The following is a 21,630-nucleotide window of genomic DNA, read 5'->3' on the forward strand; positions in this document are numbered from 1 at the left end:
GCTACGCGCGAAGGACACCATAAACAAATTACAGCGCGTCAAGCGGCTGCCATAGTAACCATGTGGACAAACCAGCATCAGTGCATCGAACAAACCATGATCAGAATTGATGTAATCGAGATGCATTTATTATATGATTTAGATATATAAATCTGATACATATGGTGTGTAAGCATGATGTTCACAATATTTGTAAGTGTTATAATTCAGAAAAGGTCTGAATACGTACCAAATAATCATTTGGTGATTGATGAAAAGTTAGCTCAAATGAAAGGTGCGTTGACACCAATAGAAGGAGGACTTTATAAACCTTTAAAACATGTGAATCCGTGAAACTATCCTGTAGAAATGTTGTAAATCATGAAAAAGACAATTTTATTTATATGTTTGGAAAAATTTGGATATCTGATGGGTGTGTTATATCTATGATATAACCGCAAGGTTGACGTTGGACTTCTGTTGGCTTAATAATCATTTGTTAATATTGACAAAATTTTTGATTGAATGAAACAATTTTCGAATTTAATTGAATTCGACATATTTGCTGTGTAAGTAAAGAATTTGAGCAAACACCTTGTAATGTAAGGCACCTTGGTTTTGATGACTGTGTTAGGAAACACATGTCAGTGGAAGCAAAAATTCCCCGAACTTGCATGTATTTGCAATTCCAGTTTCCCCAGGTACCTTGGTTTTGATAGCTGTGTTGGGGAAACCGTAAATCGAGCCAATCAAAACGGGACACTTAGGGCGTTTAGATAGCGCTTGACATTTTACCATTGTTCAGTTGCTTATCTCAAGAAAAATAACATTTTATTAATTATAGTAGATGCGTAGAAATATTTACTATCAATGTAATCAAACATCTTTCCGACCTATTAAGAAATGTTCGAGTTATAAGCATTCGAAATCTTCGATTTTTTCCTGCATGTTTTGTGTTTAGGTTTTCATTTTACCGTCCGTCGTGGGTTATCTGTTCGAATGAGTCGAAGTTCGAGCAATTCAATAAGAAAGGGCGACTAAGTGTTTGGCGAAAGAACGATGAGGAACATCTCTAACCAACCATTAGACTCGGTGGCGGAAATATTATGGCTAGGGATGTTCCTCATGGTTCGGCGCGGGAATTTTTGCTAATCGATGGGATTAAGACGACACTCTGTGCGAAAAACTGGAAGAGTCGATGCTGAAAATGGAACTGGAAGATAATTACACCTTGCCGCAGGATAAAAAAACACGAAACATACGAGGATTCTTCCGAACGGCTTTCATTAAGCCCATTGAAGCACCCCCCCCAGAATCTTGAACTCAATAGAAAGTTTTCGAGCTATGTTCGACAACAAGGTTGACAAAACAAGTGTAACAAAAAACTAGCCTATTTCACTGCAAAAGGCTTGAGAGGGTTTGGACACATAGCCCTCGTCGAAAGCATTTTTGTGCCGATTGTCATTTCAGAAATGTACTCTTCGGGTATTAATTGAAGCAAAATTATTAATACTGCTTTCAATTTCAATTAGAATAATAATTATGATACAATATGACACAATTTCGTAAAAAGTTGTAACTTTTTGTACAAGTTGCACAAAAAATCACAACTTTTGACGTAGGACTACGTCTTTCATTAACGGTGCCAAATCAGAAAACAGATCACGTTATTATGGAATAAAGTTAACGTTAATAACAATTTTTGCCGCGAACGGGGTTAAGATTTGTTTTTATGCTATATATTATAATCCCCTGATGTGTAAGCAGTTTAAATTGATACAAATTAGAAGCATTCCCATTTTCTCATACATTTTTTCTGCTCATTTGTGAGCTTCCCTACCCATGCCGTCAATAACGAGCAACATATCGGCGATCAACGAAGGGGAATGATTTAAAGTCTCCGTGAACAAAGGAAAGAAGAATAAGTTCAACAACAAAGGGGAACATTTGCCTAGAGCATAAAAAACAAAAAACTTTCAGTATCGTTCTGGACATGAAGCAATAAGCATCGCTTGTTCTTCCTTGTTTTGCGTCATCACACGCCTTCGTTTCGGATTGAGCCTGATACGCAACCAAATTACTTACTCGCTGATGTTTCTGGCATTACAATCATTACATCAAACTGAAGCCATTGCCTTAATGATCTGAACTACACAATTGTGTGGAGAATAATCGAACTAGGCTATCATCGGCTCACCAACAAAATGGTTGTTTCGCATGACAGTAGCAAAACTATCTCCACCAAAACTGATAGCAAAGCTAATCGAGACCGGACATATTAATAGAAAGGGGTTTCTGTTGAGAAGAGCGCAAAACGGAGATAAGTGTGCGTATAGCCTTCAAGCCATCGATATATGGCTTTGTGTGCGTACGTGCGTGCTTCGTAACCCGTATGTACAAAGAGCACATCTTCGCTACGCATTTCACATTTGTATCTGCTCCCGTGTGCAATGGCCCTGTTGCGATGTAACAATAATCTAATATTTTTATGCTATGATGGACGATTGTTTGGTGGTGCAACTTATGCTGCCGCGATAATAAATATAAACAAAAACGGAGGTAGCAGAAGAGTAATATTTGCGCTAGGACATGAATAATGGATTTCTGCTGAGGCAAATATTCAGACTTTTTTTTTTCCTCGAAGCAGTTAATATCGCTTGTTTTTAGTCATCATAAGGTCTTCGTTGGTGCCTTTGACATTGCACCAATGCATCGAACTGACGCTATGGCGAACCAGTCGTTAAGGTTGTGTGCCACATAATTATTTGAAGAATATCAAGCTAAACCATAGTGAATGTCGTGCTGGAATGTTGTGAGTTATTTGGGTTCGAGTGTCAATCGCAGAACTGTCTTCAACAAGGATGATATTCTTAGTCGCTTCAAGCCACCAATGTATGACTCTGTATTCATGCTATGTTGAACGCTTGTTTGGTGCTGGTTTATTTTCGTTGTACGAACGATGTTTAGAGGTGCGATTTCACTGAGACAATACTAAATAACATGTACAATGATATTTGATACTTGCAAGTATTGCCATTGTTGTTTCCGTTCGGTGCCAAATAAAGATTGATGTAGTTATGAGATGTGGAATAATGGTGCTGGTGCAACAAGTATATAATCGCCTGTACCCGAGTGTATGTCAATTGCGAAAAAGGCCACCGGAGTAGCGTTCGAGGTAAATTTTTCAATGCTTTGATATGAAACAAAGTGTGACATACGAATTGTCAGCTTGTGTATTGTTCTGCGAGGGCAGGAATGAATCATCAATCAATTATCGTCTACTGATTCTACAATAAAAAAATCATTTCAGGGCGACCAAACCATTCTACTAAACAGTTATTTCTAAAATTTCGCAGCATTCTAAAATAATATCCGAAATTATTAACAAGCGACTTGAACAAAATAACAGCGTAGTTCGACGTCAACGATGTGGTCGTGTCTTGGACACAACCACCTATATTTTTTTTAGAAATTATGTTGCAATTATTTTTCTAATTGAAATTGAAAAGCAGTTAAAATGACTTGCTTGGGCAATCTAGTGTTAAAATCGATATTGTAAATTCGATACATTTGTTAATTCGATTTAAACTGACACGATTGACAAATTGTTCTGGCGAGATAACGATATAGCCGATCTTATCTCCTAATGAGCTTAAACTTCGAAAAGCTCCTTGCATTAGATCGATACACATATCGTTAGAAGCAGTTTCAGACATTGCGCTAATGTCGGCAAATCCCACTTCGACTACACTGTAGAAGTAAGATTCGCGTGAATTCCAATTGAGATCGTCCGTTTATTCCTGCAGTGATCACAAGTCTTGAAATCTCGGTATTTCTATTAGGAGATCTTATTCCGAAACTTTGTCGTAGAATGAAGATTGCCAGAATTGCCACCCGCCAGAATAACAACTTTCAATTGTATAGTTTGAAAAAAGCCTCAAATCATGTACTCGGGTGAGGTCCGCACTGCCCAGTCGACGCCACTACTAAAGACCAAATACTGAAACTGTTGAACAAGAACGGAAACAAAGCCAAGAAAAGTTGTGTCACCAGTTTTCTGATCTCATTTTGATACATCATATTTTGATACATATAAACATGCAGTAACACCGTTATATCACAGGCAACCGATGTACAATGATTCACCCATCAACGACTGTCATATTGATAACCGCATCATCTCCACCATATCATTGTGAATTGTCCAGCGATAAGTGATGGCACTGTATAAATTAGGTATCCAACATTGGCCAAGCAGTCAATTTCAGTTCCCCCGTTGAAAGATGAAGTTACTTGCGGCTTTGGTATTATCGGCAGTGGTGGCTCTAGCGAGTGCCAGAACTACTCACCGGTTCCCGAAAAACGCCGCCCAGCAGTTGGCCTCTCTGAAGAGTGCTCGATCCGTGTCACAGGAGACGCTAGAATTGGCCTTCCACGCGATTCAGTCTATTTTCCACACAATCGAGACTACATATCCGCCGGAATTGCTGTAGGAGATCATATCAGAGATTCTAGCAAATGACGGAGCCTTCAACTTTTCGCCGGAACTGCGTGCGAAGCTCGACGGTAAACGCGTTGAGCTACGGACCAACTTAAAGGAAACACTGGAACAACTGATAGTCGGCGGGAATGAAGTTCCTGAGGATGTCCTCGAGAAAATTTGCAGCTATGTGAACTATGCAGTGGATACGCTACTTCAGTTGACTCCTTACGATCTGATGGAGGCAATCACGAAAGAGGTTATAAAGAATGGTGGATCATTTGATTTCAGTCCCGAGCTGCTGGCTATGATTGAAGATAGCAAAACAAGCTACAAGGAGGCATCCAAACGTCTGCTGGACTACGAATTCGAGGTTTTCGATGACTTGATCGATATTAGTGAAGAACTGCGTCAGAAGATTTACGAAGCCGTCGAGTACATAGTCGATCGCAACTTCGAGTCAATTCCATGGGAACTTCTGGAGGACATTGTATATTATATAATTCGCACTCAAGGGTCAGTTGATCTGACAACTGATCTATACGAGCGCATTGAAAGTACAAAGGAAGCGTTGCTTGAAAATTTACGGGAAACGCTGGATACTGTAGAGAATATGCTAAATGGTGGATTCAAGCGTTTATTTGGTAGAAAGCCCCGCGTTGTTTCGGATGAAACTATGGAAATGATCTACACGAACATCATAGCCGTTGTTCAAACCGCTGAAGATGTCATCAGCACTGAATTACTCCAAGACACCATCAGAGAAATTTTGGATAACGAGGGAAGCTTCGATTTTAGTCCAGAGTTAACCGTTAAGATAGATGCAGCTGTCGAACAATATCGTGTGGAGCTGAAGGAGAAACTTTTGAGTATTACTAGAAACCACCCATTGATGCCGGAATTGGATGATGATGCTGTTCAGAAGTTACGCATATATTTCGATTACTCAGTGGATTTGTTAATCGAATTGTTCCCGTCCGAACTTGTCGAGGAAATTACCAAAGAAGTTTTACGCAATGGTGGGTCGTTTGTTTTCTCTCCAGAGCTGGAAGCGCTGATTGCTGGAAGTTTACAAAAGTCAAAACTGGGACTCAATGCACTGTTTGATTACGAGTTTGAGATTTTCCCGGAACTAGCCGAGCTTAACGATGAGATGATCGAAGGTATCCACAGGACGATTGATAATGTCGTTGATGGATTGTACGCAATTTTTCCGTGGGAACTGATGGAGGAGATAATGTTCGAGGTGCTTTCGAACGATGGAGTTATCGATCTTTCGCCGGAGCTTATTGTTAAGATTGAAAGCACACTGCAGGAGTTGGGTGTCAAGCTGCGTGAATTGATGGATAGCGTTACCGATGCGTTCCCGTAATCGAAGTGAACCGCACAAGATCTTTTGGTGAAGGGGGGAATTGAATTATGAATTCGAATACAGAATAAATGTTTGGTTGTTAGAAATACTTTACTGAGTTTGTTTGTTTTTCAAATTCGTGGTATACTCAAGTAACACGAAAGTACCGATTCAACTTAAAACTAGAGGTATATGTTCTTCTTGTAGCTATTAAAAGTAATATATGTAAAAGGTTTAGTTCCCAAATTACGAAATGTCATTCCGAACCGCATTGTGACCATTAAAAATTTCGATGTCATTATGAATTCGCAGTTTACGTTTAATTGTTCATCAAACGTCTCGTAATCAACACAAGAGCATCTAAAGTCCTAGGTTTCATTTTTCGTGCTACGAAACATTTTAGAGCATCTCTATATTCGGCGAAGTGCTGCTCTGCAAATGTATGTCCAACTAAAACAAAAAGTTAATAGTCTGACGGGGCCAGGTCTGGAGAATACGGCAGGGTCGTAAGGGTTCTCATTGCGTTCTTCACGGCTTTAGCGGTGTGCGCCATTGTGCTGTTATGTTGTAATGATGTAAAGCTTAAAATTATCATTTGTTTCCACTGGCGATCTATTTTCACCGTCACACCAGGTTTTAGTAGATCATGGTACACCATACCATCCTTGTTCACCATAAGCTTCCACAAGCAAAAGATATGCTTCGGCCGCTTTTTTCTTCAAATGAAAAAAAAAACAATCAAAGCGAATGCCGCAAATGCTGTTTATTTGTAACGGAACTAGAAATTTTTATTTCAATGAATAACAAATTTACAAATTGTTACAGAACAGCAACCGGAGGAGTGGAAAGATAGAGTTATTTGCGATTGTCTCAACAAGGCTTGATCTTGGGTAGACTGCACACTTTGTAGTTGCTCTCCTTGATTGACCTGTACCGGCGAAATTGCACAAATAACACACCGAATGACGATTGGGAGTGGCAATCCATACTCGTTGTGCAAGTTCGAGCTTTATATAATCAATAACGCCGGTTCCGTCCTTACAGTCATCAGTGGAAGGGAAGGACTGTTAGTATAATATTCGCGGCCAGAAGGGTCGCCTTTATAGCGTGGTTCTCTTGCGATTATCATGGAAAGGATAGTTGTTAGTGGGGAGAGATAAGAATCAGAAAGGTGACAAACTAGACTGTGTAAAGTTGTGTGCAATTGCCGTCCTGAATGCCGCCTACAAAGTGCATCCCCAAATTATCTTCCGTCGTTCATCGCCACTAACGAACAGATTCGTGGGCAATTATCAAGCCGGCTTCATCGAAGGCCGGTCTATCATTGACCAAATTTTCACCTTGCAGTAGATCCTGCAGGAAAGCCTTGAGTACAGAGTCCCTACCCTCCATCTATTCATCGACTTTAAAGACGCATATGATTCAATCATGGACGAAAACGGTTTACCCGGATAGCTGACCAGTCTGATAAAGGCTACAATGAATCGAATACAGTGCTGTATGCGACTGTGGGGTCGATTATTTGATTCATCCTAGTCTCGCAGCGGCGTTTCAAATCCAGTCAATGCATTTGCTTTGTTGATGACGAGAACAATTTGGGCAGAACATTCGAGACGGTAGCAGAACATTGCATCAAACTATAGGACGAAGCAGAGAGAGTTGAACTGAGAATGGCTGAGACTGAGACTGGGTCGAGAGAATGACAGGGACTGGTTAGGCAGTAGTGTAGCGATCGACGGTGATGAGTACGAGGTAGTGAATCAATTTCTCTACCTTGGTTCAATGGCAACGACAAGAATTTGATGTCAAATAGACAGTGTGAATTTTGACGTGGGACGTCTAACCGGAGTATATGGGGGGTAAAATGAAAATCTAGACACAGAACATGTTGGAAAAAATGAAAAATTGCGAATGCTTATAACTCGAACATTTCTTACTGGATCGGAAATTTGATAGATTGCATCAATCGATAGGGAATATTTCTACGCTTCTATCGCAATTAATAAAATGTTATTTTTCATTAGATAAACAATTGAATAACTTTAAAATGTAAGGCGTTATCTAAACGCTCTAACTGCCTCGGTTCTAACTAGACGCAGACTTCAACACCTTGATAAACCTATTCTGGAGCCCAAGGAAATTTGGTCTGCGTCGCCGATCAGGATTATAAAATTTATCAAGCAGATTATTCCTGATTGGCACCTATCATGCTATAGCTTTCAGTCTACTCCTTCATCAATAAGTAGTAGATAAGCTTGAAGTGAAGTATAAAAAAGGGGTATACCACAATAGTTCAAAATAATGGACGCAGTGGTTCACACCCAACAGGGAAAAAAAACTGCCTCGTTTTGATTGGCCCGATTTACGGTTTCCCATCAAAGCCAAGCAGCCTTGGGGATATCGGCATTGCAAACACATGAAAGTTGGGGGTTCCGACTAAGTGTGTTTTCCTAACACAGACTTCAAAACCAAGATGTCTGGGGAAATCGGCTTTGCAAACAATACAAATTGCGAGTACTTTTGTACTCGCTTGCCTTCGTGCAAACTAGAACATGTTTCCTTAACACGGTCTCCTAATCTTTGGAACCTGGGAAAATCGTGCAGACACTAGAAGCGAATGAACTTTCAAGTATAAATCCTCTATAGTAGAAAAAAAAGAAGTTGAAGTTGTTGATTCATGCAAGCCGGAAGTACTTTTTTGCACTCCGAAAAGTGTTTTCCTAACACGGATTACAAAAGCGGGTACGAACACAATGCTTTGTCTCGGTTATTCAAGATTGCATTGAAGGTTATGTCTTCATATCTTCTGCTCACTGAATTTCTACGCATACCGTTTGATGATTAGGCAAAATGTTGATAACCATTTGCTGCGATAATGCCTATTGATTAAATAATATGCATTCGACGCACATGTCAAAATTGAAACTGAGTGCGTGAAGTTTATCAAATCAAGCAAATTCGCTGTTCGAGAAGTACATACACTTGAGAGATGCAAACTTCAGAAGGAAACGTAATATAAAATAATCGTTTGATAATCCTTCTGTCATTTGTCCTAGGCATCATACCGAACGTAAAAGGACTGTCATTAAATTTACTTGTAACGAAGAACATAATATATCAAAAGTCATGAATTGACCTTACATGGCATTATACAATCTTTTTACTCACAAAGCAAATATATTGAAGTCAATTGAATTCGGAAATTGTTTCATTCAATCAAAAATTCAATCATTGCAAACAAATGATTGCTAAGCTAAGGTAGTCCCACGTCAACCTTGCGGTTATGTGATAGATATAACCCACCCATTTTTTTTCAGTACAAAACGCTCATATGCAGGGTTGCCATAATAAAATTTGTGTTTTTGGTCTCAAAAATCGTTTTATCTTTGTTTTTTTTCTCAGAAAATCTGTATCGAAATCTGTATTGAAAGTTCAATCTTAGCTTTTATACAGTCATTATAAGTTTTACGATGTTGATCGTATCAAGTAGAAATTCGCATTCACTGTGCTTTAGTAGGAAAAAGAAAAATAGTGTCATTCATTTATTTTGAAACTAGCCGATGACACACACTTTTGAATCTTTTCGCTCTAGATTAGATATGAGAAAGCAGTATTCCACGCTGCATATGAATGCCAAAATGAGTCTCATTCAAACTGATCTAAATGTAATATGAATAAAACTTGCGAGATGGGAAAACATATTATAATAATAATGAAGGTCCCGTCTCATTCCCTTACATAGGCTTGAGTTGGTCGATTATCTGATTAATAATTTACCATTATCTCACCATTATCTGAATTATCTGAATAATAATAACCAGTGTGACAAAAAAACGAACTGATTTAATCTAAAAATATCTCCTCTTTGTGATATCGGATGTCACTTAGCTTCATATATTCAAAAGTTTCTCCATTCCATTGTAAGAAATAAACAGTAAATCTTTCAGTTTTATCATATCACAAAAAGACGTGTTTACTGTCAAACAAATCCCGTAGCATCTTCTGAGTTTACTGAAACATGGCAGCCGAATTTATCAGACAAACTGTTCTGATTTTCAGATTAATCAAACATTGTAGCCTTTCTGTCATTTTGACGGTTGTTTGCTTGATCTTTCCGAAGTCGCAACATTCACTCTCTCGATCTTCAATCAAACCTCAATCATAGCTGTGCTCGTCTGTATCAAGACTCACATTTTCAATTCCATCATGCGAACATACTCTACTTTGTTTCAAATGCTATCACAATTAAGATATATCATGGCTTCCACAACGCACGCGTCCTGAAAATAATTCAGACTACCTTTCTTTCTTTTTTTTTTAATTTCTACACCCAAAATTTATTTTTAGCTCATGTTTTGTCATCCCGATTTATTACATTAAATGAGCGTAAAAATGACAGAAAATTCCATGACTCACAAATACTGGTAAGCATTTGTATAATATATATGGTACGGCAATATAAGATTAATACGAGCGAGCGAAACAAGAGACACGTTTCAAATAAGCACGCATTACTTGGCCACATCCCAGACCGAGATGGATATAGATCTCCTTTATGCTGGAAAGTGTTTTCTAGGAGTAACATTAGAAAACACTTTCCAACGTCAATTTGTGATGAGATGTAATATTATCACGCTCCTCCCCAACAGCATCATTAGCTATGTGGATAGCGTGATCGTGTAAAACAGTCTTGCATTCCAGCCGGCCTTGGTTCGATTCCCGTTGACGTCGTTTGGACTTTTTTTTGGGTGGAATCCCAAAAAAAGATGAATGAAAGGCTTTCTGACAACGCTAGTTTGGCTGTATGAACATTTAAAAAAAACCTACATTGAGACGAAAATGGTGGTTCTTTCTTGAAAATTAGATGACAACAAATTTGTCGATTAAAGTTCTGTGACATTCTACTTAAAAAGTTTGTCGTGCGTACTAACTATCATTTCCGCTTTCAATTCGATCACATGATATTTTGTAAACGTTGTAACCTCAACATTTGTGTTTTATTAGCTAGGAAAAACATCGATGAAAAGATGTCTATGTGTGGTGGTATAATCGATTTATACAATTGAATTTTACTCGAAATTGTCAACTCATTCCTTAAACGGCATATTATACCGTATTTTTTTTGCAATTTTTGACGTAGGACTACGTCTTTCATTTCTATACCGGGGTGTAAAATCAAAGTTTCGAAAACGAAAGCGTTACGCCGGACACCGAGATTTTGGGCGTTAATAGCTTTTAAACAACTGAACGAAATGGTATGATACACACTTCATTCGAAAGATAAAATGTCTACGCGTTATAAACTTGTTACTTTTTCATCCAGAAACTTGTTTCAATAGCCTTAAAATTGCTTTCAAAACAGGCTATTGAAATCACCAATCGGTATATAAGCGAGCGCCGCTCGTAAACCCACTCAGTTATAATTGAACAGCGATTGGAGCATGTTGTCGCTGTTGTGGTGAAGTTCTCCGTTTATCATGAAAGCGCGGATGAACGGTGTCATCAAGAGCCTGTTTGTGCACCTCAGGCCAGAAGAGAATCCATCAGGAGGAGAGTGATGCCACAAACGGTTCCCCGGGAAGAGATCGGAGCAGTCGCCACACACACACACACACATACACGCGCGGAACTCTTCGTTTGGGTGCCATTCAGCATCGAGAAAATTCCGGAAAGTTTCAATCGTTCCTGAAAAATAATCTGAAAAATACATTCATGCGAAAGAGTTTATTTTAATGTTTTCTAATCATATAGGGTAAATGATCTTGGTTTGTCCAATTTGAGGTGTTTTTACGCAACTAGTAAATGCAAATCGATTTTTCTTCATGAAAATCACACATAATCGATACGAGTTTGGGTTTGTTGAAAAGCCCCAAGTCTCTAGTTGCTAATACTACCATAAGATGTTGAAATTATTCAAATTTTTATGTTTTTTAACGATTTTCCTTAAAGAAGAATTATGATCATGGTTTGACCACCTCTGATCATGGTTTGCCCAAAAAAATGATCATGGTTTGTCCGGTTTTAGAAATCTCCATTTTTGAATGAAAACATTCGAATTCACAATTAGATGTTGCATTTATCATTGCTTGAGTTTACTGTCATCATATTGATTCATTCATAATTTAGGCTTTCTTCACAATATTGCTTTTTCTTGAGCATTTTAGAAGTGTTCACCTCAACACAATCAACACAGAAAAACCATACTTCTGCTATGCGCGATGCACACCATAAACAAACATAAACAAACTGCAGCGCGCCAAGCGGTTGCCATAGAAATCATGTGGACAAAACAACATTATTGAATTGGACAACTCATGATCAGAATTGAGTTCATCAAATTGCGTTAATTTTATGGTTTAGCTATGTAAATCCGATACAAATGGTGAGCAAGCATGATGTTTACAATATTTATGAGTGTTGTAATCCAGAAAAGGTCTGAATACGTGCCAAATAATCATCTGGTGATCGATTAAAAGTTAGCTCGAATGAGGGGCGCATTGACACAAATAGAAGGTGTATTTTATAATCCGTTTTAAAGGATGTGATTTCGTAAAAATATACTATCAAACTACTATAAATCATGTAAAAGGCAATTTCATTTATATGTTTCGAAACATTCGAAGGCCTTATTTGTCACAGGAGCGCTGAATTAGAGCATTCAAAAAAGTGGGCAAACCGTGATCATATTTCCGACTGGACAAACCAAGATCATTTACCCTAACACAGCGACCAAATACATGTGGTTTTGTGATTTTTCAATCAAGTGGTGGTTATCGAGTTAGCATTACCCACTGGTGGTGGACTTCGGGAAGAATCAGGTAAGATACCGCTGCTGCAAAATAATTTGCCAGTTCCCCTTGGCATTGAAAATAACATGCAAGCGAAAGAGTTTATTTTAATGTTTTCTAACCATATAACACTGCGACCAAATACATTTGGTTCTGTGATTTTTCAATCAAGTGTAGTTAGCAGGGAAGCTTCTGAAGATTATTCTTCCCCATCAGTAGGATATTTTCGTATCCAATATTGGATGCATAAAACCTTGTACCTCCAACGTAACGCTCTCGTTTTCGAAGTCCCCCAAATATTCATTTTTTCATTCATTCAGAATGGATTCAGATTCAACAACACTAAATCAACGATAGTCCTACGTCACCATTGCGGTTATACCATAGATATAACCCACTCCCTGTTTTTTGATGACATGATCTGCGTGAGATTTAAAAAGCAGTTTGTCATCTATAGTAACACCAAGATACTTTATCTTTCTAATGCGGTCAAGTGTCTCACCATCTGTACTGTATCTGTACAAAACACTCGGTGTTGTAATATCTCGAAGAATATACCGTATACTTGGTTTTTCCCAACATTTAATTTTAACTGCTTTTATCAGGCTATAACTAATATTGGTTCGTTTGTTTGAAAAATCTGTAAATCCTTATGAAATAAAAAAAAATCTGTAATCTGTAACTACAGATTTTTGGTTTTAAAAAGGCTGAAAAATCTGTATGAATACAGATTATTCTGTAGATATGGCAACCCTGCTCATTAGATCGATTGTCCCACGAGATGTGGACATTGCACAAAAAAGCCTGTGAGCACTCGGAGTCTTCGAATGATGTGCGTTAAGTCATCGTCGGTGTACCGGAGAACGGCGTATGGAGACGATGAATGAACCCAGAACCCATGCAACTCACCGGTGTACGTAGTAGCCAATAAGTGGCCAAAGCTGCGCATAAACCGTCCATTGATGGGTAACTACTTTTTGGCATCGGAAATCAAGTTTTCGTTAAATAAGATTGTCAGATTTGTATTCATTAGTCGCGTCAGTTAAAAAAACCACTGACTGGACTAGTTCACCAGTCATCCTCGCAAGTCTACGCTAGTCAATTCATTTTCTAGTCCAGTCTCTTTTTGTTGACGGCGACTGCCGAAGCAGTTCCAGTCGAAGCGAAGCTACTGAGAGTAGAGTCGGTCTTCATTTTTCACCTTCGAAGATTTCGGGCCCTGGTCCGTACATTGCCAAACTGCGTGATCGATGTCATCGTAACCGTTTCCACACTGACAGACATAGCATTGAACGATTTACATTAAAGATTTATTCTGTGGAGATGAACATCTGTGGCTACCCCCTTTTACAAAATCAGTCTTAATGAAAATTGATCATATGACAATGGAAATTGAAATCTTTTCTATTCTGCGCGGCCAATGACGAGAGATGGTCACGATGTTCCCGGAAGTCGTGGCGTTATATTCTATCGACTCGGTTATCGAAAAGGAGCTGAAAGGTAAGGTGGTTTCCACATTAAAGTTAGAAACTTTGCCATCTCACGTCATATATATGAGAGAGATATTTCTCATGAAAAATCGTTGTTTAGGAACTCATAAAAAATCGAAAAATTATAGGAGGTTGTGTTCAAGACACGACCGCATTGTTGACGTAGAACTACGCTGTAGTTTGATTTAAGTCACTTGTTTATAACTGCGGATATTATTTTATAATGCTACGAAAATTTTGAAATAGCCATACTACCTGTTTGGTCGCCCTGAAATGTTTTTTTGTAAAATTATTTGACAACCTTAACACTTGCTTCACCAGAGCGTCATTTCAATGCATTGATGACAGAAAACAAACAATGTTAACTGCTTGGAAAAAGGCTGAATATATGCCTCAGCAGAAATTCATTATCAATACACTAGCGTAAATATTCCCCTCCCGCTATCTCCCATCCTTGTTTATATTTATCATTATGACTGCATAATTCGCAACACCAAACAAACGTCAATCATAGCATAAAAAAATAAGTGATTGTTGCATCGTGACAGGGGCAAATCTTAGGGAATTTCCGATTCGGTTGGTATGTAAATCGCCAAAATCCGTTCGCTTCAAAAATAGTTATTAACGTCAACTTTATTTCATGAAAACGTGATCTGTTTTCTGATTTGGCACCCCTAATGAAAGACGTAGTTCTACGTCAAAAGTTAGATATCATATAGTCAGATATATATCAAATAACGCTTCAGATAATTCATGGTAATAAAAAGTTTCAGTCAAATCGGTCAAGTAGATTCTGAGATATCGATATCTCCTACTGAAAAAAAACACGCTTTCGGGAAAAAACGCTTTTGAAAATTCGTATAGCAATACTATATCCCTTGAGGTGAGCACATACTTTTGGCTGTAACTTTCCAATGAAATTAAATATCGGACCCCTTTTAGGACAACATTTCTGGGGGCATAAGCTTCCCAAAAATGCAAAGAAAAAAAAAATCGATTTTTCGACCCTCCAGACCGAGGTCCCCCCGAAATAACTTTTCGCATGAAGGGGTCAGAGGAGGCAAAGAGCAATAAACGAAACGCTGGCAGCGGTGTGTTGATTTCAAATTGAGAGGATGCCTGGTGCGCCATACAAACATTCTTGATAAAGTCCTGAAACGCACTCTTTATGGTCATCTTTGGGGTCTACAGTGCTTCGGAATAGGGATATTGATGGATTTCATGCCAACTCGGAATAGGCAGCACCACCTCTGATATCAGTGAAACGTTGTGGGTGTGGGTATTTTGCATACTTGAAATCTTCGAAATAGAACAAGGCGTTGTACTATAGGTGGACCGCAATGTCAAAATTGCTGTTCGGCCATTGCTCGTGAAAAAACAAATTTGTTTACAAAACAAATCGTATCTTTTGGTGACAAATGCATTCGTTGACAAAATAGCTGCTCGCGCTTTACTGTCGAAATATAACAGTGGAGAAGGTTGTTTTTAGTATATCTTTTCGCTTCTAGCTGCGCAATCAATGTCTTTCTTTCCAATCAAAATGTACTTCTGTTTGGCTCCCATCGGCGGGGAAAAGAGTACTATCAGCTTACGGCGATGGTGACAAGAAATAACGCTGGTTGTGGCTCCACTGTTTCGCTCAGGGAGGAGAATGCTGTGCATATACCGGGAAGGAGATTACCAGATCCAGAAGATCCGGAAAGGGCCGTTACAAGTCATTGGCTAAAGCAAAAGGAGGTTGTGCACTTTTTTTCACGAATATATATATTTGCTTATTTTTTCCTTCAGTTATTTTCCTCAGCGGGATGATATGAAACCATAACCACACACCCAAACAAAAAGTAAATAATTCTTAAAATTATGTCTCGCTACTCGTCTCACGTCATGTCCTGAAAGTGTCAAGAACGAAACACCTATCATTCAGCATCTTGGAAATAGAATTAGACTACTATTTTTGTATTTTTTATGAAAAGTTGAACAATTTCCTACATGGAGCCGATCTGGCGTGGAGGTAACATCCATACTTCTCACGCTCAAGATCACGAGTTCAATTCTCACTCCCGACATTCTTTCAAAATGGAAGGTAAAAGTGACGAACCAACCAGAAGCGTTGAAAGTCACTATAATACAGAAAAAAAAATTCCTACATTTCATCCTTTGACCAGAGATTTGAATATATAATAGTTAAAATAAAAATAAACAATTTGAAAAAAATATTTGTTGGCCCTTTCCAAAAAATAGTGTAATTTTTTTTCGTGGCGGCCTTCTTGGTGCTATAAATCTGACATAGGTAGCCATTGGTCCCCAGTCAGGCCCCGAAAAAAATGGAGCTCGCATATATCAACGCAATATTTTTTTTCTAAACATTTCCATCAAATAAAGCTATTCTGTCTAATTTCCAGTTAATTTTTTTAGTTTCATTCTCAATTTTTAATTATTGTTCTCTTTGGAGAACATATTATATTAATCCTCGTTCGTTCTTTTTTTACAGGTCGCCAAATGGTGGGAAGACTACGCATACTGTACCTTGCGCTTGCCGCTCATCCCGTACTGCGTGATGGCGCAGCCTCTGATGTTCGATACGGTAGGTATCGATGCCATTCCGGAGAACTTTCTCAAGAATGCGGCAATGTGCTGCACAATCACGATGCGCTTTTGGAAATTGATTCGTACGGAAACGCTTCGGCCGGCGGTGATTGGCGACAAGAAACTGACATTTTCGTCCGATCTCTACAAGCGGTTGTTCAACACCGCGCGAATTCCTGGGCTGGAGATGGACAAGATCGTGAGTTACTTCAGGACCGAAAAAGAGGGGCAGTGTAATAGCGATATTATAGTAATCTATCAAGGTAGAATTTTCAAAATGGATGGACTTGACGATCGTGGGGATGTGTTAGAACCGCAGGAATTTTTATTATGTTTGCAGCAGATACAGCATAAGGTCGAAAGTGAAGCAGCAAGCCATTCGGGTGTACCATTGTTGACAAACGACGATCGAACTACGTGGGCTCGAAACAGGAACCATCTGATTGAGTTATCAGAGAACAACAGGAAATTGCTAGAGGAAATCGAAAGTGCGGTTACAATGTTTTCATTGGACACAAACTGCCCGAGCAACTATTCCGAAGTGGCTGCACGAACGCTGGCTGGAGATTTACACTCCAAATGGGCAGATAAAAGCTGTGGTACTGTTTGTTTCCAGAATGGAACATTGGGGTGCCTTGGGGAACATTCTTGCTATGATGGAACCATTTCGGTATCGTTCAGTTTGTATGCTATGTTGAGTATAGTCGAGGATGGGTTGCCCGATTGGAGTGTTCCTCCGAAAAAGTTGATTCTCCCTGTCGAATTGGTTTTCGATGTGGACGATGAAATGCGCGCAGAAATCGAACGAATGCAGGAGGTAGCTGACAAAGTGGTACATGCTTGATTAGATATATGAAATGCTGTTGTTGTTAGTTAACATTTTCTGAAATTTCAGCGAGATTGTGTATGCGTAACAGTGGACCAGTTCAATGGTTATGGTAAAAACTATATGAAGTCAAAAAACATTCATCCGGACTCTTGGATTCAAATGGCACTGCTGTTGGCATATTATCGGTTGCATGGAAGCTTTGCACCCACCTATGAAACGGCTATGATGCGTCAGTACTACAAAGGGCGGACGGAAACTTGTCGATCGTGCAATGTGGAGTCGGTCAATTTTATACAAGCCATGGAAAATTCATCGGAGTCTGGTAGCAGTAAAGCGAAGCTGTTCCGCGCGGCAGCGAATAGCCAAACAGTGCTGATGAACGAGGCTCGGAAGGGAAACGGCGTTGACAGACATCTGTTCGGTTTGTGGTGTATGGCGTATGATCAGGGATTGCCTATTCCAGACTTGTATGACGATCCTCTGTACAGTAAAAGGTTGATTATATTGATTTTGTTCGCTTGACTGTGATATTTTCAATTATTTGTTCCAAATTGTAGTGGCGGAGGAGGTAATTTCTACTTGTCTACCAGCACTCTCGGATTCACAATCAACTGCGGATTTGTGGCACCCATGTGTATGGACGGATATGGATGTTTTTACTCTATGCTAGCCGACAACGTCTGGTCTATCATGACGGCGTATAAAGATTCGGAAGTATCGAGTTGTCACAAATTGCTGGCTGCTTTCCATCGTGCGATGGATGATATCAAAAACGTGATGGATGCGGATATCGGGACGAAGCTTTAAAAGTTAATTCATTTAGGTTTTAATGCGAAACATAATTTCCAGTGGTATTGGGTGACTGCGTTGTGTATCGTTAATATATTATGTAAATAAACCGGTGAAATGATGTTTAGCTGTTTTTCGAATTACAATGAACCGTTTCCATCTAAAAGGGGGTTTCGGATTGCAAACAGACATAATTTAGGTGGTGCAGTTGATTTATAGAGTGCGCTATGGGACAGCTATTGCTGTTGAAAATTTAATTCGCTACTCGTTTTGACATCGAAGAGCAATTCCACGCCAAATCAACCAAAAAAGAGCAAATTTTGACCCCACCTTCTCCGATTTTTTTTAAACTTGGTACTTATGATGGAAGTTTCCCAAAAACACAATTTTCATTATCATATTTAAATCAATTTAAATTGCGACTGATTTTTGGAAAGGGCGTAATCGGAATCATTGGTCTTTCTTTCAAAAAATCGTAGCTCGAAATCCAGATGTTTGATTAAAATATGATGTTCGACAAAATTGTTGGGAAAGCAATGAACTATTCAGGAAAAATAACATTTCGGATGCACTTAAAAACTTTTATATTTCAAAACACCCCCCCCCCCCCCCCTCGATATTTTTTGTATATTTTTATTAGAAAGCCATTCCATTTAGCAAAGTTTGATGTACAGTGGTGCCGTGGTAAACTCTCCTAAATGGAGATATGACTTTTTATGAAAAAGTATGAAATTTCAGTACTTTGTGAAATTTTAGCTTTACAAAATGTAACGCAATAAACCAATTCTACACGTAATTTTGCGTGAAAAACTATACAAAGTTTATTGTCCTAAGACTGACCATTCTCGATATACACTCGACAAAACAAAAATTAGAGGAACAGAGTGCGAAGTCGGAAATTTCAAATGATTTTTGACATGCTGTAACATTGTGAAAAATCAACGAATATTGATGGGATGTACATCATTTTGAAGCTGAAACTTTCAGGTATTAGAATATTATAGGTAAATATTTTTGTGTGTGTAGGTGTGGTGGTCAACAATATCGGGAAAAAATGAAAAATCGAATTTTCACTGTTTTTATCAAATATTTTCTGGACAGACACAATTGTTTTGCTAACCAAATCAGCAGTAAATCCAATTAACTTTATCAACCAGCTTACATTTCATTCCTAGAACTTTCCTGTAGGACCTTCCCATACAGAGATATTTCAGTTTGAATGAAAGATTACCCCTTCGTCTTTGATAATGAATAATTTAATAAACAGCCATCGCACCGCAAATCGAAAGGCAGTTTTGAAAACTCTGCACGAGGTTATAGTATTTGTGTGAATTGTAATGATGTATCATCATTTGAAAAAAAAACCTTCAAGTTCAATTGAATAAAATAATGTTACAGAGGTAGCTTTTGAGCAGTGGGTGTCAACTGATAGATGTAAAATTGATTTGAATAAAATGTCTTCAAAAGAATTTTGCTCATGTTTTGTGAAGAAAATTGATAAATTGATACATCACGATTTCATTAAAAATGAACACAAGCAAGATTTTCAAAAACAAGAAAACAATGTTTAGCAGAAGGAGAAGTAAAATATTAATATGTGATTTTTTCCGAAAATTATACTTTCGTTTTACAGGATGAGGTTCAGAGCTATCATTGGAATGATTCCCTGTGCACAATACACCCGTTTGTAGTTTATTGCAATGATAATGCTACACTACAGAACTTGAGCTTTATTGTCATTTCGGAGATTTTGAAATATGATGCCGTTGCAGTACAGCTTTATATCGAAATTAATGGGGCATTTGAAATCGACTGTATCTATAAAAAGTGTATTTTTATGTCAGATGGTGCTGCTACTCAGTACAAGAACAAAAAATACTTTGCTAGTCTATGTGAATTTACGAGAAGCTATGGTTTAGAAGTTGTATGGCATTTTTTGCAACTTCACATAGCAAATGACAAGAAGAGCTAGTTTCGCAAGACAGCATGAAAAATTCAAAAGAACTTTATGTTTGGGCCAATGATTGTAAGCAGAATTTTAAAACTAAAAAAAATCTTCTGTTATTTTTCTAAAGCTGATTATAGATTAGCTGAAGAGAAATTTGAATAGATTTCTAAGAAAACGAAATCAATTCCTGACACTCATAAATATCATTCATTTATACCTATTTCTGGTGACAAGATAGCAGCTCAGATGAATTCTTATTCCAAAGAAGAACCTGAAATATTTCCTGTTTATAAATAATCATAGTTGAATTAAACAAAAGTCAAAAAATCTTAATCTTTTGTATCTATTGATTTTATCTTCACAAATATAAATGGTATGTGGAAGAATTTTCGATAGGAATAACAATAAATAAAATAACTGATTTCACTGACATCGTATTCACCGTATTCATCGTATTAAGAAATGTTTATATCTCGAGAACGGTTGGTCCCAGAACAAAACGTTATATGTAGTTTTTCATGTTGAACCGTATGTAGATTTCATTCTTTATATTACTTTTCTTAAATGATTATGATTTCACAAAGTATTAAAATTTCATATATTTTCAAAAAATTATATCTCCATTTTGGTGAATTTACCACAGCACCACTCTGCCGTACTACGCATAGTTGTCCCATGTTTCAAAATCTGCAACAGAGAAAAACGCGTTCAAAGTTTTCTAGCATATGTGTCTACCAGAAGCTTTAAGCATGGCGGTTTAGCAATACAGTGGGCTTTTTATAAGCAGAGAACTAAAATGCAAAGAAGTGAAATGTGCAAAGATCCCCTCACTTGGATCAATTAATCCTGGTTACAGGCTTAAAAATTCATGATGGAACAGTTATGCCTAGAATATCAACATGGGACTATTGAACTTGATATTGTTTTTTGAAATACTGAGACCAAACAATAAGTTTTTTTTGACGTAGAACTACGTCTTTCATTAAGGGTGCCAAATCAGAAAACAGGTCACGTTTTTATGAAATATAGTTAACGTTAATAACTATTTTTGCCGCGAACGGATTTTGACGATTTACACACTAAACTAATCAAAAATTCCGTAAGATTTGTTTAATATGCTATACATTGGAATCCCCTGGTTTGTAAATGGTTAAAATTCATGAAAACTTTAAGCGTTTCCATTTTCCTATACATTTGTTCTGTCCATTTGTGTGCATTCCCGAACAGAGATGTCAATAACGAGCAACTTATCGACGACTAACGGAGGGGAAATCGTAGGATTGCAAGTCTCCGTGAACGAAGGAAAAGTAGAAGAATGAAGGGGAATACTTGCCTAGAGTATAAACAGTGGATCACGCTGAGGAAAACTGTTAGAGGCGAATGAACTGCA

General features: G+C 38.1%; 1 protein-coding gene across 1 annotated transcript in view; it reads left to right on the forward strand.

Annotated features, from left to right (window-relative positions):
• The window catches only part of LOC129763210 (peroxisomal carnitine O-octanoyltransferase), a 30,070-nt gene extending 11,668 nt beyond the window's left edge, over positions 1-18,402 (forward strand). The window contains exons 3-5 of the mRNA XM_055762091.1: positions 16,580-17,506; positions 17,570-17,997; positions 18,061-18,402. Coding sequence (XP_055618066.1) covers positions 16,580-17,506; positions 17,570-17,997; positions 18,061-18,310 — 1,605 coding nt within the window. The 3' untranslated portion in view covers positions 18,311-18,402. The remainder of the gene's footprint in view (positions 1-16,579; positions 17,507-17,569; positions 17,998-18,060) is intronic.
• The last annotated feature ends 3,228 nt before the right edge of the window (positions 18,403-21,630 follow it).

The sequence above is a fragment of the Toxorhynchites rutilus genome, chromosome 1, assembly GCF_029784135.1.
Source record: "Toxorhynchites rutilus septentrionalis strain SRP chromosome 1, ASM2978413v1, whole genome shotgun sequence".
In the NCBI taxonomy this organism is placed as follows: Eukaryota; Metazoa; Arthropoda; class Insecta; order Diptera; family Culicidae; genus Toxorhynchites; species Toxorhynchites rutilus.